This window comes from Euprymna scolopes, chromosome 14, assembly GCF_053919585.1.
Source record: "Euprymna scolopes isolate OS-2025 chromosome 14, ASM5391958v1, whole genome shotgun sequence".
In the NCBI taxonomy this organism is placed as follows: Eukaryota; Metazoa; Mollusca; class Cephalopoda; order Sepiida; family Sepiolidae; genus Euprymna; species Euprymna scolopes.
In genome coordinates this window covers 74,139,039-74,165,564 of record NC_136495.1, presented here as the reverse complement: position 1 = coordinate 74,165,564, position 26,526 = coordinate 74,139,039, and the positions used below count along the sequence as shown (strand labels likewise).

The 26,526-nt window shown below is 32.4% G+C and overlaps 1 protein-coding gene across 2 annotated transcripts in view; it reads left to right on the top strand.

The window, feature by feature from the left end:
• LOC145293091 (hexosaminidase D-like) overlaps positions 1-22,905 on the top strand; it is a 127,190-nt gene extending 104,285 nt beyond the window's left edge. Inside the window, exons 11-15 of one of the 2 annotated variants that reach the window (XM_080139465.1) lie at positions 97-179; positions 5,891-5,972; positions 10,891-10,992; positions 18,590-18,676; positions 21,708-22,905. In XM_080139465.1, coding sequence (XP_079995591.1) covers positions 97-179; positions 5,891-5,972; positions 10,891-10,992; positions 18,590-18,676; positions 21,708-21,888 — 535 coding nt within the window. In that variant the 3' untranslated portion in view covers positions 21,889-22,905. The remainder of the gene's footprint in view (positions 1-96; positions 180-5,890; positions 5,973-10,890; positions 10,993-18,589; positions 18,677-21,707) is intronic. The other variant, XM_080139466.1, reaches the window with a different exon arrangement.
• Positions 22,906-26,526: the final 3,621 nt, after the last annotated feature.

Below are 26,526 nucleotides of genomic sequence, written 5' to 3'. Positions count from 1 at the left end.
TCACGTTTAGCTAGACAGAGAGAGAGAGAGGGTTTGAGGCAAATCAGTATAGATGGTATCTTAATATGATGAATGAGTTTTTGTTTTCTATTCTAGATATGACCATTATGCAATTCTTTGTGAAGTTCTTCCAGAAGCACTTCCATGTTTGGCTATTTGTCTTAATGTCTTGAAAACTGGTGAGTTTTTTATGTTATTTTTTTTCAAAAAATTGCTCAAAATTTAGAAGATGTTACTATTTTTTTTTAAATTACATTTTCACTCCAAACAAGACACATTGCCACTTTCGTGTAGGGGGCTACTATCAGGGATATAAGCTACTGGGGTACTATGTAAGGAGTTGGGCAGCAAGATGTCGTTCACGTTACACTTGAACTTCTGCATGTCAGTACAGTTGGGGAAGTTGGGGAATTCCAAAATCTAGCGGTTCTGGGGAAGAAACTACTGAAGTAGAAACCTCTCTTACATCTAGGGATCTCTACTGTGTAGGGGTGGGATTTAGCTGCTTGTTGGGTTTGTCAAGGGTGTTTACACTGTGGGGGCACAAGTGCTTGCAGTTCGTCAGAGCATTCACCATTAAAATACTTGTAGAACAAGCAGAGGGATGCAACATTTCATCAGTGGGACAGAGGCTGAAGCTTAGATGACAGTTAAGGACCTATCAGGTTGGAGGTTCTCTTTTGGACCTTGTATAGGAGCGAGAGACTAGTAGCAGATGCATCAGCCCAAATGACAACAATACTCCATACATGGGCGAATGGTGGCCTTATTGAGATACAGGATACTTTCGGACATTAGTAGCTTTCTAACACGGTAGAGAGAGCCTACCTTCCTTGCAGCGGTCCTGGTAATGCTCTCAATGTAATTGTTCCAACTCATGTTTCCTGTAAACGTTAGTCTGAGGAGTTTAAAAGAAGTACTTTCAGATAATGAATCTTTGGCCATTACTATTGGTGGTAGAAAAGGTTTCTTGTAATTATTGAAGGAAACAAGTTTAGTCTTGGCGGCATTGAACATGACCATCCATTTTTGTCACTATTCCATTACAGATTGGAGGTCATCCTCTAGTGTTTCTGCCATTTCTTTAGATATGTGTTCATTTGTTTTCCTGCTGTCCCTATTATAGAGTGTGTAATCAGCATATATACCCATCTCAGAGGCAATTTTGTCGGGGAGGTCATTTATGAATATTAGGAATAATAGAGGTCCAAGGATAGACCCCTGAGACACTCCCGCATTTATATCATATTGTTTAGATGTACGACCGTCAAGGACAACCTGGATTTTTCTCTTATCTAAGAAATATTTAATTATTTTAAGTATTTGTCCAGTAATACTGTATGATCTAATTTTCATGCCATACCCTGTCAAAAGCCTTAGATATATCTAGAGCTACTACTCTACCCTCACCTGCTTTGTCCAGTGAATGGTATATACGTTCAGAGATTACAATTAAGATATCTGCTGTGGAACTAAATCCATATTGTTGGTCGGTCAGAAGTTTAGAATCTGTATATCAATGACCTCCCTAAACACATACTTAAATCATTCGTTGACATCTATGCTGATGACACGACTATCTACGGCAACACATCAAAGGCTGTAAATGACAAAGTTCTCTCTGATTCTCTCTCCTCTGATCTCGAGCGCGTGGTTCAGTGGGGGAAGACGTGGCTGGTTACTTTTAATGCATCAAAAACCAAACTCCTATCCTTACATCACCAACGCTCTGATCCCCATCTGGCATCAATTGTGATGGATGGCTCTCGTCTGGGTGAGGCCCCGTGTTTTGACAAGCTTCTGGGTTTGACCTTTACTCCTGATCTGAAATGGAACACGTACATCAAGTCTGTTGCCAAGGTCGCTGGAAAGATGGTGGGATCCTTCTACCGCTCCAGAAGATATCTCACTACTGTTGCAATTCTCTATCTATATAAAAGCCAAGTACATCCAAGGATGGAATACTGTTGCCATATCTGGGCAGGAGCTGCTAAAAACAGCCTATCCTGCCTTGACAGAGTACAAAATAGACTTCGTGGCTTAGTGGGGGATGCCCTTTTCTCTACCCTGCAACCTCTCTCCCACAGAAGAGATGTTACGAGCCTATCCTTGTTTTATCGTTATTTCCATGGCAGGTGCTCATCTGAACTTCAATCTCTGGTCCCCCCCTCGCCAATCTTTCACGAAAAACACCCGTCTAGCTGAATCCACTGTGAAAAATTTCCCCCACTCTATATCTGTGCCTAAATCAAAACGTGGATTCCATGAACAAAGCTTCTTTCTTAGAACTGCACGCCTGTGGAACTCTGTTCTGTCTGCCTGCTTCCCACCGGACTACAACTTGGATGTGTTCAAGTCCAACCTTAACAAATTCTTAATGAACCGCCCCCTTAAGTAAACACTTCATCAAATCTCCACACTAACGTAATGTACTTGCAATAACCCTTATCCCTGAGTGGCTTCCGGGCCTTGATAAGTGGTGATCACTGTGTAAAAAAAAAAGGTGATGAACTAGAGCTTGGTTAATTATGGACTCAAATATTTTGGCGAAAAGTGGGAGGAGGCTAATTGGGTGATAATTTAATGGGTCAGTTCTTTCGCCAGAATTCTTGAAAACTGGTACCACAGAAACGGTTTTCCAGCAGTCTGGAAAGCAAGATTCATTAAGGCGTTTGTTGTAAAGTTTGGAAAGAACTGAAGCTACTTCGGTGGAGCATTTTTTTAATAGAACAGCCGAGATTAAATCAGGTCCACATGCTTTTGAAGTGTCAAGGTTTTTTATGATAGCATACACCTGAGAAGGGGTGATTTTCAGATCATCTAGCATGGTGTCTTTCCGTAAAGGAAAGACAGGGAAGGGGTGGTTAGCAGGGTCCAGTGGGGAGTTGGAGGCAAACCGACTGGCTAGCATGTTAGCCTTCTCGGTTGCTGTGCCAACAACTTCATGATTGTTGGTGGGGGAATTGTTGATTGCCCATTACTTACTATTTGGAAATGTCTTTCCTTCAACAAATGAATTCTGTGGTTATTGTTTAAAAGGTTTTTCTGCACTTCTAAGTGGATCAAACCAGGGTAGAATGCTCATGCCATGGCCCAGGAAAGTGGAGTCATTTCTTCTGTAACAAATTATTTCTGTTAAATTATGTTGTTTTGTTATCAAAAAATCATATTTGGAACATGGAAAGTTGATTGCAATAGTGTTTGAATAATGTTTGTGAAATGGTGGCACTTCTGCAGAATAAGGATGATGTTACCATCAGAATTTTCAGGGTAGTTTTTGTAAAATGCTGGAAGGTGCTGAACGATAGTTTCATGATTTTTTTTTTGTTTTCTGTGTTTTGTTTTTTTTTGTACAAATATTAGCTGATTTTTTTTCAATGGAAAATACATTATTTCTGTTATTACGAAGATAATTCAATGAAAAAAAATAAAAACAATTTTTTGTTTTTATGAAGAAAATACAATGAATTAATTTTTGGACAATTTTTATGAAACTTTAAGAAAATTATAATTCAAATCCAGAAACAAAATCCACTAATTGTAAGGTGTTTTATGAATAAATGTTTATTTTTTGAATAACAAACAACTTTTTTTTCATTCTTTTTAATGATTTTTTCCTTTATTTATGATCTTTTTTGTTCAAATTAAATTAAATATTTAGATTTAAAAAAATTATTTTATAATAAACCAACAATGGTAAATGTTTTCTTACACGATGTGAGCTACTGCGATTTCATTGGCTCAGCATTTCGGCACCGTTTACCGTTTTACATAAACTATCCAGAAAATTTTCACACTAGACATTTCCTTATTCTACAAAAGTATCAAAATATCCAACAGAATGCAATGGAAATTAATTTCTTAAATAGTTTTCAAATTCACACAAATACTTTTGTAACTTATAATAGCATTTACCCGGGATGGGTTGAACTGGCTCTAGATATGTTCATGTCAAGGCAGTCAACCAATATTGATTGGTAGTGGAGTCTTTGGCACACTTCAGCCATTCTCGACTCCAAAGATGTATGGGCTCGCTACCTGCTACATATCTTTCATCATTTTAATCCATTTCAGCAGTTGTTCATCGTTACCCTTTCTAATGCTATTGTTGTTGTTGGGGCAACCAATTTGTGAATGAATTTCTCGTTAGGCCATCGAAGAATGTGTTGATCAAGAGTCTATCTGGCATGTGTAGGTATGTGTATTTTGGATCTGAAAGATTAATGAAATTATGAATTAAGTTTCTGAATTTTTGAGATGAGGATTGATTATTCATATTATTTGGACTACTGATCTCATCTTGAGTGTTTTTCACAGCATTTTGGCCAATGTAATCTCAGACATCTTATAGACAGAGAAAAATGGTGGAGAGTAAGACGACTCATAGGTGCAGTGTATATGCTGGGTGATGATAACCTACTAAACAGATCTAGCATAGAATTTAACACAATATTTAGTTAACCATTAATTATAACTATAATATAATATAATATGATATATATATATCTACTATTATATAAAAAAAAGCCTCGTGTGTGTGTGAGTTCATTCCCTATGGACTCGAAAACCGCTGGGTCGATTTTTATGAAATTTACACGAAGGTACTTTATGTGCCTGGCAGTGTTCTTACATAGGTTTTGTATCACAATGTCTTCAACAAATATCAATAATCAAAATAATCTAATGAAAAAAAGGAACAGGCGATTTTGACCAAACTTAACACCTTACACAGCCTAACATTTGAGAAATTTTATTGTCACACAAACTGAAACGCCCAACATACAAGATCAACAGTAGGTTCTTTGATATGACAGGGGCACGTTTGAACTGAATGTTTCTGTTTAAAGGACAGTTGTACCATGATACTTGGCTTTTTCATTTTAAACTTAAATTCAAACAATTATCACCGCACAAGCCTCAAGGCCATGCTTATAAAATCAACAGTAGGTTCTTTGATATGACAGGAGCACATTCAAATATTTCTGTTTAGAGTAAAATTGAGTTATGATACTTGATTTTTGTATTTGAAACTTTTGTATTTGAAAGTCATTATATATAAAAAATAATTTTATAAAATCAACAGGAGGTTCTCTACAGTGCAATGTAGAATACAATGTATGGTGGAGTAAGTCACTGCGAGAGGAATGTGAGCTTCTCCTGGTTCACCACGATGGTTCCCCAACTAGAGTAGGCAATCAATCAGTTTGATTGAAAAATGGGTGATTACACCGACTTCGATGACAATAAAAATATTGAAAATGTGGAACATTTGTTGATCATCATTAAAATCCGGGCAATGTTGCGTCACCCTGCTAATACATGCAGTAATAATATGTAATGATGTACAGTGATAAGTAGTAAGGATGTACATCTAAAAAAAAAAAAATAGGTTGAAGAGTCTTAAAATTCATACTAGAATTGTCCGCAAGAACTCATGGTATACTTGATAAAGTGCTTGGTAAAATTCAATTGTAAGTGACAACTTTTCTGGAGGTTGAAGGTTCAGTTATCAGTGCAGGTGGCATTCAAAAATATAATTGCGAATTACCTGAGACTTTTACCCAGTCATGGTTGACAGAATAAGAGCATGCTACCCCCGTGGATTAAATAAAGGGTTCCATTCAAAATTCCGTGCAGATTCTTGAGTTTGATAAGATATGCCTGGAGACGGTCAGAGGTTAGATTGTGAAAATAAACATTCAAGATAAAACCAGTAGTACGAATAATCCAAATAACATGATTAATGATGGATTAAGTTTTCTTTTTTTTTTTGTTGTTTTGTATTTTTATTTAGTTTTAATTTCTAGAAAATTTTGATTTTGAACAAAATTATTCACTTGAACAAAATTAAAAAAAAAAAAATTAAAAGTTTATCTTTTATTATTTGTAGGAACGTTTAATTCTGATGTCCATCTGTCAGTTTCGCAGGAATTACAGTTTGAGTCGGCTTTGCCGCTCGTACCTGATAAACGGTTTGTATCATTATTAGCACTTTTTGAAAACTATTTTTGAGAACTTGGACGTCGAAAAAGTATATTAAGGTTATTCAAAAGTTTTGCACTGAGTCTATTACTTTGATTTGTATCCTACGAGTAAGGCCTCTTTTAACTCACAAACTAAAACGTTGAAGAGCTGCAAAGGTGGGAGTGGTACTATTAAAACGAGCGACCTTTTGGGCTTCAGAATTTATTTTTCTACATAGTCACCACCATTCTCAATGCACTTTTGCCAGTCCCTTTTGATGGCTTGGTCATAAAAGTTCAAAAAGTGTTTCATTACTCATAGGAGAGAACTTGGATACCTACTAAACACTATCCTCGAGTGTCTAAGGTCTCTCTGTACAGGGGTTTTTCAGAATAACCTGGCATGAGGATACTTTTCCATAGAAGTAAACCCTGACCAAATATTCAAAATCACATAGTATTCGTAGCCCAAGTAAGATCTCCTTTCTATTGCTAATGCATATTAGCTTTTACGAGGAATGTTACCTAGTGTTGTTACCTCAAGTAATAGCACAAAGTTGGATACTCCATCAGACTAGATAAATTCTTGCTTTGGAATCCACTAAGACCAAGAGACCAAAACGGAAGATATACTACAATGTATGAAAATGGTTAATTGGGGAGAGGAAAATTATATTCTCAATTTCTTTACTAAGTGTTTGAGAAATAAAGAACTTAAATGGAACATTTGAATATCTCTGTATCTTATATAGAGTGCAAGTGTTAGCCCCAGGTTGTAGGCCCTTGATTTCTAAAAACTTTGACTGAAGTAAAATAAATAGAAATCGAAGAACCCATCTCCTAATTGTGCTGACATCATTTGCATCGGCTTTGTAAACATTCAATAGGTGCCAGTAAATGCTGATGAACTCATAGCACTTGTGCCTTCTCGACATAAATACTAAATAAAGATTAACCCAGCAAGCAGCAAAATCCCACCCCTACATAGTTTCTTATAAAATTTTATTGTTGTAATAATAGACAAAAACATTCTTATTTCCAAGTGTGGCAGATGCTTTACATCTTAGGCATCCATTTGCTGAAAGGAAATATCTTCATTCTCAGAATTGTGGATTTTGATAGCTAATTTGGATATAAACCGACTTAAAAAAAAAAAGATGGATGGAATTACCCTTATCCTCGAGTGGCTAACAAACCTTGATAAGTGGTGACTCTTTTGTAAAAAAAAAAAAAAAAAAAATGTAGATGGGTTAACACAATTTAAGCAACTGGGATTTGTTTTGGTAAATTTGTGATTAAGTTTGAACCATCATTGCACGATAGGATTTTTGAAAAATCGAAAACGAAACCGGATTGACTTGTTCCTTACTTGTAAACAAGTACTTGCCAGCGACAATTTTAATTGTGATATTCATTCAAAACAGACCTGAAATACCCCTAAAAATCTCAACTTTTTAATTGTAAGTCTTCACTTGCTCTACCAGGCCACAAATACCTAATATAATTCATTTTTTTGATTATCATTGTTTGTTTCTTTTTAATAAAATATATCAAAATATCAAAATATCAAAATATCAATCCAAATTTGTAAATCTATAAATCCACTCTCCATAAAAAATATCAATCTTGGTCACGTATAAATAATATAACTTGTTGGTCCACTGACTTAGTTGGATTTGGGCCTTAGAATTCACCTTTGTCCGTTCATCCATTCATTCCCCAAATTCTGAATAACTACTCATTACATTTTTCTAAAATTTTGCATGAAGTTACAATTATCCAATGGAGGAAATGTAATATTCTCGGATTTTTGATAAAAATTCTGGTTGCGTCCCCAGGAGTTCAAAAGGGGTCAAAATGGCCAAAAGTATCATTTTTCTCTTCTGATCCTTAGATTTTGCTGAAAATTATCCAAAAGCAAGATCACATGGATATACATCTGGAAACGTAATATTTGACCCTGGGAAAATTCTGGTACTTGAGCCCCAGGATGTTTTAGGGGTGAAAAACACACCTTTTGGGGCTAATTTTTTTTATTTTTCTTTTAAAATTCAAAATCAACATTAACAATCCAAAGATCAATTAAAGTTGTGTAAAAATATAAAAAACACAATTTTAGGTGTGAAAATCTGCTGGAACATGCCAAGGTGAAGGTCAACCGAAATCTTTTCTTAGTGAAGTCGGCTGGAGTCTTTATTCTATACTTCATCCCAGAATATTTATAGACATTTTTGTTTGCTACAATTGTCTGCTAGCATGTAGAGTTAGCATTGTCTGGGATTGAATGAGAAATCCCTTCTGACCTTAAATATAACACCACACAATTTTTTAATGCAAAAAAAAAAGAATTGTATAAAGAAAAATAATTAATCTTTGTTTTGATAAATGTAACTCTGCTATAACATAGTCGTCAACACTCGCGACCCACACGTTGTATGCAAATGTGTGAAATTTCATAAAAATCTACCCAGCCATTTTTTAGTCCATTGAGCATGAACTCACACACACACAAAGTTCTTTTTATATAATAGTAGATAGATAATAGATAGTAGTGTTGGGACGATTCCTAATTTTTATATGATTCCGATTCCGATTCCAGGAAAATATTGATTAACGATTCCGATACCAAGTACGATTCTGATTCCGATTCCTAGGGAATTTATTGTTTTGAAATATACCAGGTAGTTTTATACTTATAGTCGGTAGTTCCCAAATATGTTCCCTAACTTTGGAAGAGATATTTTATGTCTACACCGTCGTGTTTTGGATTAAATAAAATTATTATATAGCAAACTAAACGGAAAAATTAACAAAATTTATTCTAGAGAAAATTTATTTTACTTAATTGGAATACAGAAAAAAAAACTCAAAGAAAATAGAATTTATCCTTCAGAGAAAAAACAAATAAAATAGAATTTATATAACAAAACAAAAACAAGAAAATTAGAGAATAAATACACACGATTCATTATTTTGGTCCTCATAATTAACAGATTTAATGAATTAAATAAAAAAAATATAGCGGAAGAGAAAGAAAATATATACTAATTAAATATAAAAAAGATAAATATTTAATTTAATAATTTATAAATGAATGTGCGTAATGAAAAAAAAAACAATATACCACGTGACATGGCGCCGTAGATACAAAATAACCGGGTTTGTATTACTGTACACATAGATTCGAAAAAGTTGTCAAAAAACAAATATATAACAAACAAATATTATCAAAGGCAAGATAAGTTACTTTTCTACCAAACTGGATACATTTTTTTTTGTTTTTATTCAATGTAACATGTTTATTCAGCTCAAAAACATGCAGTGTTTACCGATGTAATGGAAAATTCAAAATGGCGCCCGACACTCTCTTTAACATGGTAAGTTCGGGAAAAGGTGTTACAAATAATAAACTAGACAAAATACTATTAAAAAAAACACCGAATATATATCAAAATATGTCATGGTAACATATATTGAGCGAGTTTCTAGCAGTATTTTGTATAGTTTATTATTTATAACATCTTTTCCCAAACTTACCGTGTTAAAGAGAGTGTCGGGCGCCATTTTGAATTTTCCAATACATCTGTAAACACTGTATGCTTTTGGAGCTGAATAAACATGTTACATTGAATAAAAACCCGAAAAATATATCCAGTTAGGTAGAAAAATAACTTATCTTGCCTTTGATAACATTTATTTGTTATATATTTGTTTTTTGACAACTTTTTCGAATCTATGTGTACAGTAATACAAAGCCAACTATAAGTCCTTAGTAAAATTCTATTTATAAATACTTTTTAAAATGAAATTATTTAATTAATCGTAAATATTATTTAGACATAAAAATTAACTGATTACAAAACCTTTTAAAAATATATATATTAATTTCTTTTTCGTTCGGCAAAGAACTGCGCAAAACACTTTTAATTTTCAATTTAAAATTCTAGAAAAAAGATTATATTATTCTGCTTTTAATATAATCAAATTCAGGGTTTTATCTTTCTGGAGAAAAAAAAAAAATAATGGATTTTATTTCAATAAAATTAAAAAAAAAAAAACTTGACTGAATTGAATTAATTACCCTTAAATTAACGAAGGGGTTATTTAATAACTTTAGGTTTGATAGAGATAGGTATGGGGTCGATTTTTTTGAAACTTCAAAAGAAACTGACTACTGTCAAAACTTTGCGAAATAATACAACGTGATCAATTTCATTTTAGAGATATTTCTTTCAAAAGCCTTCTTTTAAAAAAAGAAAAAAAAAAGTATATTGTTCTATTAAACCTTTTACTGTTTAAATAATTTGACTTTGCTCTTTTTATTTTAAGAAAATATAAGTTGAAAAAGCATTTTCATTCAGTATTAGATTTGTCAGTAAAAAAAAACAATCGCCAAAAAGATAAGCGTTTTTTTTATTTTTACTCGCAATATAGAGCCCTGCATACTTCTTTTCAAGTTAACTCTTTTGTAGTTTTGATTACAATAGATCTGAATGAATGAACCTTGTAAGGAAGGGGCACTAAGCATTGCCCTGTTAATAATGAATTTCTTTGGTTTCTTTTTATTTCTCTCTTGCGGTTAGAAATATCAGGAATTTTTTTTCTTTTTTTCAGCATCAGACTAAAAGAATCGTAATGAAGGAATCGGAAAATTAAGGTATTTTTTAACGATGCGATTCCGATTCCGATACCTCCCAAAATACACGATTCTTACGATTAACGATTCCGATTCCGATTAATCGTCCCACCACTAATAGATAGGTAGATTTTTATCCTTAAATGGCCATTGAGCCTTTATAAGCTGTGGCTTATTGCTATTCAACAAATGATGAAAACATGCAAATTCATTGAAAAAAAATAATCTGCTTGTTTGATTGAATCCATTTCTGTTCTTCATTCTTTTTCTTTTTTTGTTTTTTTTTTTTAGAGTAAGTCCAAGTTGCAAATTTCCTGGCAGTGAGATTTATCTTGGAATGTTTGAATTTTTGCGTCTTGAATTGGAATATGAAGAATACATGCACAGCGACAGGTAAGTTAAAGAGGCATCCATTCCTTATGTGCATTATGGACACATTTTCTTGTCATTTGTGCCCCCAGCAACCTCCCCACACTCGCCCACTAAAAAATTAGATACTTGTGCAGATTTTGAATTGGACACATGTAAGTGTCCGCTTGGCTTTGCCCGGAACATGATGTCAAGCATTATATTATGGCAAACTTCACCAATGATAAAATCTTAAAAACGGTATGAAACAGGAAAATAGTAAAAAAAATGGAAACTGTAGAAATAAAAAACAACAAACAACAATTACCATAATTTTGTTTTATTATTCATTTAATATTTCATGGCAAATATATCTTTTTTATGCGGAGGGGGGATTTACTAACACCATTTTTTTTTTTTTTGTATTTTTTGTTTTCATTTTTCAAAGAAAATTGCAAAAAGGTGTTTTAAAAAAGGTGCAATTGTTAAAACTTTTTTATCAAAGAAAATTGTAAGTAAAAGTTTGCGCACCTCCAACCAAATCTGTCACTTATGGAGCCTCTCTTTGCAATGATGCATCTGATGCCACATGTAATGCAATTCTTTTTGGAATCCAATTAATTTCTTATTCTGACAAAAAACGAAAAGTAAATAAAAGCAGCTTTTTCTTTGAACGTCTGCAGTTGTTTGTCTGACATTATTAAATTCATACTATTGTTATTCTCCATCTTTTCTATGTAACCTCTAGCTTTTGTTTTTCTTTTTCATTATTTATATGAAAGTCATCTGCTCATTGTTGTGCATTGTGATTGCGTCTTACATCAGATTAGAGCCAAACCCAAGCGACTGACATCATATTCCGGGCAAAGCTTAGATAAGTCTAGTTCAAAATCTGCAAATGTACCAAAAATTATAATAAGTCACATACAATTTCCTTTCAAATAAAATAACTGTGAAAAATAAATAACATTTTGCTATTAACATGATGAGCATTTCGTGACTAACATGCAGTGGTTCTTCTTTGTTATAATAGCAAAATCCGTAGGGACAGCCAAAATTCACTACAGAATTACCCCACCCTATATGTAACACGATGTAACTTTATTATAAATTAATATTATCAGTATAACTTTTGTATCATTTAAAAGAAGAAAGGCAAAATAAACCAGTAATAATTTTTGAAAAATTTTTTTCATCGTACGAAAATAATGAAATTGTGAGACGAAAATCGTGTTTACATAATTGGCGTTTTAAAATAACGTTCTCATGTAGTAAGCATTTCGAACGTGAAAACATACCCGTGTTTAATAAATCTAGCAAAAATCAACTAATGGTCAGCTTTTCGTGAAATTTTCGATACTTGCCCATTTTAGAATTAAATTACATATAAAATGCAGTTTCCATAAAATATATGAGGGAAAATATTTTTTTTAGTGCGTGTCCCCCCCCCCTATTTATGTTTTTCGAAATTTGAACAAAATATATTTAAATCTATCGATATTTCTATTTATTATGAAACATTTATTTTTAAAAAATTTAAATACACATATTGAACAAAAAATTATCTTGGAAGTTGCAATTAAAAAAATGATATAAATTTAATATTATTATGTTTTTTTTTTTAAATAGCGTTTTTTCTAATTAATATATACTATAATCAGTTGAATTGCCAAGGAAAAGAAACTTCCTAAAAATTAATTAATTTTTAAAAGATTAAAATGATTAAAATTCCATTATTTATAAAAAGTGTCATTACAACAGATTTTTAATTAATTGTGTTTAAATATTTTTAAAAATATTAAGTTTTAATATAAACATAAGCATTTTGTAGGCCACCCCCCTCATATTTTTTATGTTTCTTTTTACCAAACAAAATATGGAACCCTGTAGGTAACCAAATGAACATTCATATTTAATATCCAAATGTTTATAATATGATTAATCGTTAAACTGTGTAAATCTTAAAACCTAACAAAATTATAACAAAGATTAATTATTAATTACAGTTTGAAGAAGATAAACAAAGGTTTTAAAAAATCATTAAGTCGCTTCTGCTTTTCCATAGTTCGTATAGTTAATACAAATCTGACGTCACGGAAACATGCGGTCCATTTTTCACAATCGTTTGGCAGACCCTACTGCACAACTAGGTGTATCAGAATTTTTGTAGGAATTTTTGACACCCCTAACACGAAACTACGAATAAAATATAAAAATCTCGTAATTTCTCTGTTAAAAGTGGGTTATTTATTTTCTTTATGGATTATACTTCCAAAATAAACTATTTAAGTTGTTTTAAAAGTAATAGAAATATATATTTTTTTAAACAGTAATGAATTTTCCGAACTCAATATTTTTCAATTTTTAAACTTTAAAAATCTATCAAAATTTTTCTATTGATTCTATAAAACTTTCACGAAAAACTGACTATTGATTCTATAAAAAATTTCACGAAAAACTGACGATTTTCAGGGTCAATGTGAAATTTTATGTTCTTTCCAATAAACCGAATATAATATTTTAGACAAACGTTTTTTTTTTAATTCACCCCCCCCCATTTTCAAGTTTCTATTAAAAACCAAATAATTAATTTACTCACCGAAAAGTAAATAATTAATTTACTCACAAATTGAAGAGAAAAGGTCAATAAATAATATATTCAAATTTAAAACAAAAAACAAGTAGTGTTTTTTTAGAATTTTACCTGTAAAGTTTGAAGTTTAAAACCTTTTTTTTTAAACCACGTTATTTGTTTTTTCTTGTTTTTTTTTTTAATGGAACCTTCGTCCTTGCTCCTTTAATTGAAAAAAAAAACAATTAGGGCTTGAATTACATTTTTTGAGGAGTTAGAAGCTTGGAAAGACAGGGGGTCGAATAATTCACGCCTCCCATTTTGAAATGTCTATTAAAAAGTAAATAATTAATTTATGTACCAAAGTCTTATATATCACAAATTGAAGAGAAAAGGTCAATAAATAATATATTCAAATTTAAAACAAAAAAAAGAACTGTTTTTTAGAAATTTACCTGTAAAGTCCGAAGTTTAAAACCTTTTTAAATAAAAAAAACACGTTTTTTTTTTGTTTTTTTTAATAAAACCTTGGTCCTTGCTCCTTTAATTGAAAAAAAAAAACATTAGGGCTTGAATTACATTTTTCGAGGAGTTATAAGCTTGGAAAGATGGGGTGGAATTATTCACTATTTTCACGAAATTTCTGACACACCTACTGCACAACTACCAAAAATTATAATAAATTACATACAATTTCCTTTTAAATAAAATAACTGTGAAAAATAAATAACATTTTGCTATTAACATGATGAACTATTGAACTACATTTCGTGACTAACATGCATGCAGTATTGCAGTAGTGGTTATTCTTTGTTATTAGCGAGATCCGACAGTCGAAAAATTAAGTTTTTATTTAAAAAAAAAATTACTTATTCTTTATATCAGTTTCAACTAAAAGCAATGTTATCTACTTAATTGTCATGTCGTAATTAGTTAAATATTACTGCACGATTACTAAAATGATGTATTTTTATGAATCGCGAAAATGCGGCACCCATATTGTTTTGGACAGCGAAAACATAATTATTAAAATCAGAATCAGCCGCATTCAACTCAAGGGAGATAACTTTTACAAACTTTATCTTGAGTTATCTCCCTTTCCATTATAAACCTAACGCCAGTCTATTACACTTTGTTTTTCGCTCAAAAGCCACGAAAAATTAGTTCTTCATTATAATGACGAAATACGGTAGTCGAAAAAGTCAGTTCAACTTCAGTTAAATTAAGTTTTTTTTTAAATTATAAAAAGCACGTATTTTCATGCATTGCGAAAAACAACTACCAGCCATATTGTTTTTGGCAGTTTTTACACTTTAAGAGAAGTAACTCGAGTTGCCAAAGTATATAAAAAAAAAAATTTAAAGCCAAGTTTTTCGGGAAAAAGCACCAAAAAGATAAAATGGAAAATGTTCCTTCTATATATATATAAAAGCGAAAATGTATGTGTGTTCGCTTTTTCTGTATGTCTTCAAAAGGCTATTTTCCGGCGGATTCTCAAGGCCGTCGCTCATTTTTAAAACTCGTCTAAATGATAATATCTATGACTTAACAACGGTGGTCGCCTCTCTATTTAGTTTGCCCGACTTTGAAACGTTAATTATTCGACATTTTCAGATCTACACGTGTTGCATTCGTTTTTCAGTATAAAAAAAAAAAGCGAAACTCGATTCGAAACACTGGTCCACGGTCAGTGGTCTCTAGAAAGCTATGTAACGTTCGGTCAATGTTGGCTTCGTCATATCAGACGGTTGCTTTTATTTTGAGACAAGACACTCCCCCTAATAAACAGGGAGCTGTTTTTTTCCAAAGTTAGTTAAAAACAAACAAACCGGTTTATTGACCTCATTAAAAACTGTCCCGCAGAAAATGTTAACTGCTGAATAGCTATCGCGTACCATCGCTGCATGTGCATTAAGCTTTTTTGTATAAAAAAAACAGACTCGCGTTAAATAAAGCACTGTCCCGCGCTCAAAGTTCATGTCAATAACTCGTCAAAACGGGCACCTGTTGTTTTTTGTTTTTTTCACACTCTACTATTTTCTAACTGCGCGTCAAGGCTTCGTTTTGTTTTTTAAACAACCAACGATTTTTCTTTTTATTTACTCAAAACCACACACACCACCAAACACCCGGGCAATGCTGGGTACCCCCGCTAGTATTTATATGAAAGCGAAAATGTATGTATGTTTGTGTGTTTGTATGTCTGCTAAAAACTTTCGACAGACAGAACAAAAATTCACAAACTTGGTCTTATATGAAAGCCCCATCCTTCGCCCGACAAATATCGAAAAATTAGCCAAAAACATTAATTTTTTCATCCTTTTCTAGGGTGGGGGGGTCAGCAAAAACCGTCCTCTCATGACGAGATCGGTTCTACGCATGCATCAGACGACATCATAACCTGATTTAGTTTAAATATTTGAAGAACTGACACAATTTCATGTATGTTGTGTTAGCTCAGTTGGTTAGAGCGTTGGTTCATTATCTTAAGGTTTTGGGTTCGAATCATGGTGTGAGATTTCTTTTTTTTTTTTTTTCGATTTTTTAAATTTAAATATTGAAGCAGGGCTATTTAAGCCATTTTTCATGTAACGTTCATTTTTCTGTTCTTTTTTTACTTCGCTTATTCTTAGGTTTTCATTAACACCTCCCACCTCCGACCGACCACACACACCCAAAAACACCCGGGTACCCACCGATTTTTTAAATTTTAATATCGAAACAGGCTTATTTAAGCCATTTTTCACATGTTTTTTTTTTTTTTTTGGTTTTTATTTTTCAGATTTTTTAAAGCAGTTTTAACGTTGGTTTTTCTGTTTTCTTTTTGTTTTTTTCGATTTTTACATTTAACATCGTTCGTTTGCCTTACGTTAGTTTTTTTGTGTTTTATTCTTATGTTTTGATTCCCCCCTCCCCCCCAAACGCCCGCGTTCGTTTTTCTGTTTTCTTTTTTGTTTTTTTTACTTCGCTTATTCTTAGGTTTTCATTATTGACTTTAATTGAAACTCAGTTTTTTGATTTTTGGATTTTGCTATTATAACTAAGAAGCACCCATGTATTTCTTTAAATCTTAATGTGTAGCACAAAATGATATACATATTGCTTGTATTCGTCCAGGGACGGGTATTCTTCTAGTTTATTACAAATCAGAAAACTATTAGATTGAGAATAAAGTTCTTGCAGAATTTTTAATTTTGATTTCAAATGATGCATTTTCAAACAAGTTTTTTTTTTATAATACCTTTACTTTATATATCATTATAAAGATCGTTTTTCGCTCTATTTAATCGTTTAATAATACCTTTATTTGTATATCATTTTAAAGAGTGTTTTTCGATCTATTTAATCGTTTAAATAAGAACTGCTTTAAAACAATTATGTCTTTTTTTTCAGAACATTGAATACAAGATGGAAAAAAAGCAAATTTGCACAATTTTCTTATTTCAATTCAAGCTAGGCTGAAAAACTGCTGAAACAGGTTGCAATATCAACAAGGGATTTGGCTCAGGAACAACTATTGAATGCACAGCACAATGGTGGTTTAGGAAATTTCATGGCAGCAGCGAGAGTCTTGAAAATGATGAACATAGTAGTCGGCCATTGGATGTTGACAACGATCAATTAAGAGCCTTAGTCGAAGACAATCCATGCACAACTGTTTAATAACTTGCTTCTGAACTAGATGTAACATATACAACGATTTCCAACCACTTGAGAGAAAGAGCTGTAGTTAGATGCCGACATAGTTACACTTCCCAAAGCCAAAGTTGCACTGTATGGTGGTCTGCAACCAGTGTCATCCATTACAGTTTTTTAATGCAGGTGAAACCATTACGGTGGTGAAGTACTCTCAACAAATGGATGAAATGCATCAGAAACTTCAACAACAACACCCAGCATTAGTCAACAGAAAAAGCCCAATTCTCCTCCACAACAATGTCAGACTGATGTTGCTAAGCCACCTCTGCAGAAGTTGAATGAATTGGGCTATGAAACTCAGCCTCATTCACCATACTTTCCAGATCTTTCACCTACCGACTACCACTTTTCAAGTATCTTGACAACTTTCTGCATGAGAAATGCTTAAAAAACCTAATCGATATCAAAAACACCTTCAGTGACTTTATCGCCACCAGAATGCAAAATTTTTACCTTACTGGCATAAATAAACTTGTTTTGCGTTGACAAAAGTGTATTGGTTCTCATGGTGCTTATTTTGATCAATAGTTTTTTTGGGGGCCGAGATCTGGTTGCCTGACTGTACTGACATGCTGAAGTTTAAATGTAATTTGAACAGGCATCTCACGACTCATCTCCCTACAATGTCTCTGCAGGTATGGCTCTAAATAGGGCCTATGGCACAGTGGTTAGAGTACTTGGAGAAATTAATTATAAAAAGTGATATTCTCCTGAAGGTTGAAGGTTCAATTGTCAGTGTAGGTGACTGAAAAATACAATTGCAAATTACTTAGGACCTCTATCCAATCATGGCTGATGGAACAAGAGCATGCTACCCCCTTGAAGTAAATAAAGAGTTCCGTTCAAAATTCCGTTTGAATTCCCGAGTTTGACAGAAATATTCCATAGTTTGACAAGATACATCTGAAGAAAGTTGGAGGTTACATCAACGAAAACATTGTGAAAATGACACTCAAGATGAGAACAGTAGTCTGAGGAAACCAAATAATATGAATAACCAATCCTCATCTCAAAAATTCTGAAATGTAATGAAAGCTCCTTATTTACATTTTTGAAAAGGACCAAGTCGACTCAAGTCTGATGGAAGACAACTTCAAATCATTGACCAGTAAGAGATTGATAATCATTATTTAATTATATTTTATAGCCTATCTCAATTTTCATGTTTATACATTGCATATACTCAACAAGCTGACAGCTTTTCTCTCCCACTTTCTCTTTGAGCCATATGACGTCATATAAAATAAAAACGCTTTTTATTTATTCCCACAATCTAGAAATCCTCACCCCCCCCAGTTGACCTCACATGGCCTTTAATTTTCTGTTATTCTCAATTAACTGTTTTCTTTTGTGTTTTTTTTTTTCTTGCAGACGTCTTACATGGATGAACGACTACTTTATAGCTCGAAAATTTGTTAATCCGGCACATTTACAGAGTCTCCTTAATGAAGCAATCAGGTAATCGAGTTTGACCTTTGACATAATCCACCGTTGTCTTAAAAGTTTGCTCCATATAGTTTGAAAATTAAAAGGAATAAAATCTAACAATGAGGACGAAAGCAAATGCTTACCAGCTCCTGTGTGGGATGTTTCGCATGTTGGGCAGCCATTTCTCAGTGAATAAAAAAATGTGTGTGTTTCAAAATTGAGTTTGAAATTAGTTCTTCGTCAATCAATTATACTACCAAATGAGGTTGTTGTTGTTGTTGTAGTAGTAGTTGTAAGTAAGTAAGTCCATTTCATTTTTGTCATGTAACGATACCCAATACATTGTAAGCTCAGTCGCAAAATAGACAAAGAATAGAAAACAATTTGAACTTGCTTAGTTTTATTTTTTGTTGTACAATGACATTTATTTCCACTATCTCCTGCTACACGTGACTTCTCGTTACAGCTGTGACGTCTCTAACATGATAGTCTTCTTAAACGTGTTCTCTCCTTTCTATAGTCTTCTATTTCCTTACTGTGGCGTCATTTTGCTCACGGTTCGGTATTTGCATATAGCCATCCATACTATATTACAGTCAGTGTGGCTGTCACCTTCATTATCTTAGACTGACAAGATAATGAACACGACTAATACGGTGACTATCACGGATATAAATGTGGCAAACATAAGTGATCATCACTAAAATCATAGTCCCGACCAATATCGTATCCATTGTTATTTTTCCATCCTTGAGCGATCAATTTAAATCCAAATCACTTTAATATTTCACTGTCTAAATAAAATAGATAGCTTTTTCTTAACAATTTGTGCATTCTAACCTATTTTTAGTCATTACACAAAGTTTCAATTACATAGTAAAGTAATTTAGATACCTTTAAAAGCTTACCTTCATGGAGAGGAAAATAAATATGAACACAGACACATTAGATATGATCACTTTGGAATTTTATTAATATAAAGATTGCGTTCTTGTCCAGAATTCCCCCTCTATTGAAACATAAGTATAAAAATCTGTATGATGTACGTACCTATGACAAAACGAAAATATCATATTCCAAAAATGATGTAAATTCATCAAGTAGTTTTATTTTTATAAAGAAAATAATTTTTAAGCAATTAATGGGACTTCATAAGTATTACAGCATAAATCTCGCAAGTTTGAATTATTGTTGAGTTATCTTCCTTTATTTCTTTTTAGATTGTTTTCAAAATGGCAGACAAGACAGCCATTCTTTAGTTATTCATAAAATTTGATTTTCCTCTTTAAAAATAATTTATGCGATTTTTGGAATATGATATTTTTGTTAATCATCTGGTATGTACATTAATGATGGGACAATTAACAATATTTTTCCAAATTCAGATACAATTATTGTTTCTGTTTTGAATTACCGATTCCAATACAATTACTGATTCCAATACAATTACTGATCCCAATACAGTTACTGATTCTAGTTCTTTTTAAATCAAAAATATTTTGTTATAGAGTTGTATTTTTAGGGGAGGGGAGATAGATTGTCGTAAATACTTGTGTAATATGTACATACATTTGCAGTAATGTAAAAGTACACTTGTGGTTAGTCAGAATCTGTAGATTTTAGTTTTCAAAATATATAAATATGTGTTAAAGGTAAAAATTAAACAATTAAAAGCATTGGTTTTGGCAGTGGAAAATAAGCAAAAAAATTTCCGATTCTGTGATTTTTTTTTTCGATTCCCAATTCCTATTAATCGTCCCAACACTAATATACATTAAACATTTCAATTTATATAAATGGAGAAATGTTTTCATTCTTGTTCTTATTTTTAAGCAATTAATGGAGTTTCATAGGTATTACAATATAAATCTTGCAAGTTTGAATTATGTTTAGTTATCTCCTTTTAGTTATTTTTTTTTTTTTTTAGATTATTTTCAAAATGGCAAACGAAACAGCCGTTCCGTAGTTACTCATAAAATTTAAGGCGCTTCTACAGAATTGGGACGAGATTTTCGGAAATCATAAAACTAAATTTTACATATAAACAATGGTATCCACGTATTCCTCGTATTTTTAAGATGATTATATTAAAAAATGACGAAAATTGATAAGGTAGAAAATTTTTTATTAAAGAAAATAAAAAAATAGAATTTGATGAAAATGATCGTAAAACACTGGAGAGTTCAATAGGGAGGTAATTTTCCATTCAAATTAAACAAAGATGGCGCCAAATTTTCACCTGCTAGCATGATTAAAGTTGTTTTTTTTTATGATCCAGTAAATATTCAGGTAATTTTGACTGTATAATTTGGAAGCTACCATTGTAAATTTTTTTTTTTTTTACATAGTCGTCACCACTTATCAAGGCCGATAGGCCACTCAAGGATAAGGGTTAAAGAGTGTACAGTAGTCAAAAGGACAATATAGTAATCGATAGTAATGGAAGTTCGGTAAATTTGTTAACAAGTGGAACGGCTCATCAGAAACTTGTTCACGTTGGACTTGAAGACAACCATATTATAGACTGCTGGAAAGTAGGAAAACGGAAGACAATTTCACAGGCGTGCAGTTCTAAGAAAGAAGCTTTGATCTTGGAATCTATGTTTAGGTTTAAGCACAGATAAGGAGTGGGGGGGGGAATTATTGATAGTGTTTTCAGCTAGACGAGTGTTTCTTGTGAAAGTTTGGCGAGGGGGGACCATAGATTGAAGCTCAGTCGAACACTTTCCATGAAAATAACGATAAAGCAGAGACAAACTCGCAACATTGACAAAAAAAATCAGTTGAAACCATTTTTTTTATCTGAAAACTCCATTTATCGACTAAGAAATCTCATCCCAATAATATAGAAGCAACAAATTTAATTTTCTTTTTAAAAATAATTTATGTGATTTTTGGAATATATTTTCATTTTGTCACTGGTATATACATTATACAGATTTTTCTTTTCTATTTATATGGGGTAATTCTGAAGATTGAAGCATACCTTAAATTCAAATCACTCACCATTTTTTTTTTTTTTTTCAATGATATGTTTTCGTTGTCTTGTTCGTATTTGCAGGTTGATGAACAGCCTTCAGCAGCTGCAGTTTAAAATGCAGCAATGTCTGTCAGTAGTCTTCTACGAGAACATGGTCAGTGAATGGATCGCTGTTCACATTGAGCAGAAGTTGGAAAAACTCAAGGCCATCCTCGACAAAGCTTCTCCCCTGCTGCCAAGTCCCACAACCACAGCATCCTGAAAGTCCGCAAAAATAAGAGACTTGAAATTTTTTAGAGAGAAAGTTTGATTTTAAGATCAGATTTTTTTTTTTGTGTTTATTTAGATAGGCACTTATGGCGGCATTTAAAATGAAAGAAAATAGAAACATGCTTGTATGATGTATGATGCTGTCACGGATAATGAAAAATTCCAAAAATCACATAATTTGATCAAGTAGTTTTCTTTTTATTCAAGAAAATCAATTTTTGCCCTGTTTTGATGAGGATGAAAAAAATAAAATCAACAAATCAGTAGACAAGGACAAACAACCCTAATGCATGTGGAAACTGTCAAAATAATCACTGATTATCTCCCCTTATTATATTCTCTATAGAAACATGGCCTTGTCTTTCACTTATTCATAAGACACAGCAAATTTGTTTTTCGTAAATAAAAAAAAAAAACTATTTGATAAATTTTAGTGATTTTTGGAAGATAAAATTTTCATTCTCTGACAAGTAGGTACAATATAATAATTTTCCTTCATTTTTGTTTATCGTTATAAGTGCCAAGCTGAATAAGCACCTTTTTTTTTCTTTTGGCTTCAAGACAACAGCAGAAAATCAAAGCAAGGAAATCGTGGTTCTTTGATATTGCAGGGGCACATTAAAAAATAAATGTTTCCCTGTGGTTTAAGAGCACAGATGAACCATAATACTTGACTTTTACTTTTGAACTTTAATTCAAACCATAAATTCTATGTTTTAAAATCTATTGCTTTTTATTCCTGGTTGCCCAAATAACTTTTATAATCCAAACACTTATTGGCCGTAGATTTTATATAACGACTTGAGTTTTGCGAAAAAAAAAAGCCAAAAAGATCAAATCAAATTTTTATGAAAATTGTACAAGTGAAAACAAAATTGCTTTGGGCTTTAAACTGTCCAATCTATTTAAAAATCAATTGAATATATTTTGATACTTTTTAATGTTTTTATAACATTTCTATCTCTATCAGTATATAAAAGGCACTTTGTGTGAGTTTGTTTCCTATGGACTTTGAAATGGTTGGGCTGATTTTTTTTTTTTTTTGATTTTTTATTTCACACAAATGTACTTTATATGTTTGGGAGTGTTTTGTATAAGAATGCCTCCGATAAGTATCAGTAATCCAAAAAATCCGATTAAAGAAGAAACAGTCCAGTTTTGAGCAAAGTTAACATCCTTATACAGCCTAACATCACAAGATCATTTGAAAAGTTTTATCACTGTACAAGCAGAAGGGTCTGGCATATAAAATATATATGGTTCTTTTTAAGATTAGAAGAAATAAGCAAATGTGACAAATTGGTATTGAGAATCAAGTCTTTCGGCTGAACCACTAGAAACGGTACTTAGACTTTTTGATACCTGCTTCCTCCCCCATGAGAGAATTGATTTCTTTTGTATGAACTACCAGAGAAGACAATTTGCTTTTTTGTCAAACAAAACAGTAAAAACAATTATCAGAAGTGAAAGGCAAAAAAGCATGAGAATAATATCAACAACACAGACACTTCACAAATAATTTAGCTGCAAAACAATATCCGTCTTGAATACAAAAAAAATATGTTGTTTCCACCGCACCAAGATGTCATCATCATTATATAACAATATTAAATTCAGTTGTGACCGTGAAGTAGTATTTTTTAACTCCTTACATCAAGTGGCTTCATGCTTTGTCTGGATCGATTTCCACAAAAAATAAAGTAAGAATATGCATTTTTCAAAATGCGACAGATAAGAAGATTTGATAGTTCAAAGCTTTAGACGTGCATCCGTAGCAATATTAGAGATGGGTGTGTACGAATAGGATTTGTAATGGCAAATTTTGACGGCCAGTTAAAAATTAGGTTGAGTGGAATTTTCCATTTAAGATTAGAAAGAAACAGGGTAGCCAGTTAAAAATTAGGTTGAGTGGAATTTTCCATTTAAGATTAGAAGAAACCCATGTATTCTGGCTGTGACGTCACTGATATAGGAAGCAGGTTTGTGAAGTTGGAAGAGAAAATCGATCTCTTGAGAAAGCAGTTTTTTGTCAAACAAAACTGAATAAAGTCAGTAAAAATGTCAGAAATGAAAAGCAACAAGCACGAGAATAATGTCAACAAGACGGACACGTCACAAATGACTCGACCGCAAATTAATGCTGTAAAACAACAACCGTCTCAAATACAAGAAAATAAAACGTTGTTTCCAAAACAACAAGACGTCATCGTCATAATATAACAATATCAAAGACGGGTGTGCAAGAATAGAATTAGTTTGGTACATTTCCATGTCAGGTTAAAAATTAGGTAGAGTGGAATTTTTCAGGTAGAAATCATAGGATTATGACAGTGACGTCACATGAACAGGAAGTCGCTAGGCTAACATATCAAGCTAACATATCTGTCTCTTTTGAATGAATTATCAAAGAGATTTGTTGGGTTTGGATAGTTGCTTCCTCCTTCTTTCATGGGGAAAGGAAATGAAGGAAGGAAGGTTTATTTTATCTGAATACATGTATACTATCCAAAAAATATGTATACTATAAAATAAAAATAGTTATACTATAAAAAAATAATGAATAAAATGTCTAAAAGAAATTGTTCAAATCCAAGGAATTTGTGCTTTTTTTTTCTTTGTATTATTTACAAACGATGTTAGTAAAAAGAATATGAAGCTGACATTTGCAGCGATGGAAAGACGAGAGGGAAAGTTGGCTGCCACCTCATCACTACAACTGCAGAAATATAACCAATGTTTTTTCAGCAATGAAGTGGAGATACTGTAAGGATTGAATAATACTCCAACCATGCTATGTAACCTGTGGACTTGTGTTGAATTGTTTGAATCAAGAAAAATTGAATTCGCAAAGCCAATTAACACAAAAAAAAAATTCTTGTTTTATGGTTTGACCACTTGACTATGATTTATGTATATTTAAAGAGAACAAAACTTGTTAGAGTCAGTTGGTGCTGAGTTGGAACATGAATACTTAACAGTTTACTTGTCAAATCAATTTGTTCTTACCTGACACGGACTTCTATTATTGTACCTAATGGAATAAACCTATTTTATATTTGTTGTATTGCTTTCCACTTGAAGATAGAATACTTTCCTTTAATCACAGTTCATACTCCAACCATTATTTTTAGAAAAGCAAGCCAACCAAGAACTAACCATTCACAAGTGTATCTCGGTGAAATAAGTTGCGGCATAAAAACAAACTGCATTTCATCTCTGCTTTTTATCTGACTTTTTATTTGTTGCATAGCTTGAAATTTAATCAATCATCTTCAGAAGACATTTATATGGTTTGTTTCAGTATAAAATACCGTAATGGACATTAAATAAAACCCAAAAACTAACGATGTGTTTCAAACTAATATATTAAATTAAGGCGAATGAATGTCTGTTGGAGATTATGTAGAAACTAATGTTTTTTTGACATTATTTGGATGAGAGTCGGAATGTGAAAACTTAGTGGTTTACTTGTCAAATCAATTTGTTCTTACCTGACACGGACTTCTATTATTGCACCTAACGGAATAAACCTATTTTATCATCGCTTTCTACTCAATGATACAACAATATCTGACCAAGAGGGGGAGCTGCTTCTCTCCCTTCTGACTGTGTCACATCTTGCTGTAATGGGGTAAGCATGTCAGTCTTGTTCTAGGTGGTGACAGGTGCCATTCCTTTCATATGATGGAGATATATGGTTACAGGTTCTATTGTTTGCTCTAGATGGATATATGTATATATCGTTAAGCAAGGATGAACTTTGTCAGTACTAAAATGATTTGATGGTTTGCCAGGGAGAGTTACTTGGTTTCTCATGAGGATGTTTCTGCATCTATTGTTACGTTCTGGGAACAGCAACCAGCTCCTCAGCTGTTAGACACGAATAAACAAAATATCAAAGATGAATCACTAGAAAATGCGCAAACGAGCTGCACGCTTACTCAGCTGGTAGAGTGCTTGCTTTGCATGCAAGAGGCTCTGGTTTCGAATACCGAGTTCAGATGTGTTTAACTGATGAGCCCAAATGAGGGCGAAACTCGAGTTTGGACTTTCGGTTTGTTGGCTGTCCTGACTCTTGTGAGCTGTGACGTTGTCTGTCTGTGGAAATAATTATATATTTTCTCACATTGTAAAAGTTTTATATATATATATATATATATATATATATATATATATATATATATATATATATATATATATTTTAAATTATCAATCACATTACTAAATATATATATATATATATATGCTATCATAAAAAATCTTGACACTTCAAAAGCATGTGGACCTGATCTCATCCCGGCTGTGCTATTAAAAAAGTGCTCCACCAAAGTAACTCCAGTTCTCTCCAAACTTTACGACAAATGCCTTAATGAATCTTGCTTTCCTGCTTGCTGGAAAACTGCTTCTGTGGTACCAGTTTTCAAGAATTCTGGCGAAAGAACTGACCCAGTAAATTACCACCCCATTAGCCTCCTTTCACTTTTCGCTAAAATATTTGAATTTTTTTTTAACAAAAATTTAAATTGAATCAAAAAATTACCTTGGATTTATTTTATGTAATGTACATTCTGTTGCAATTTAAAAACATTATCTTTCATCTAGCAATTAATGATATAGATATAAAATTTTC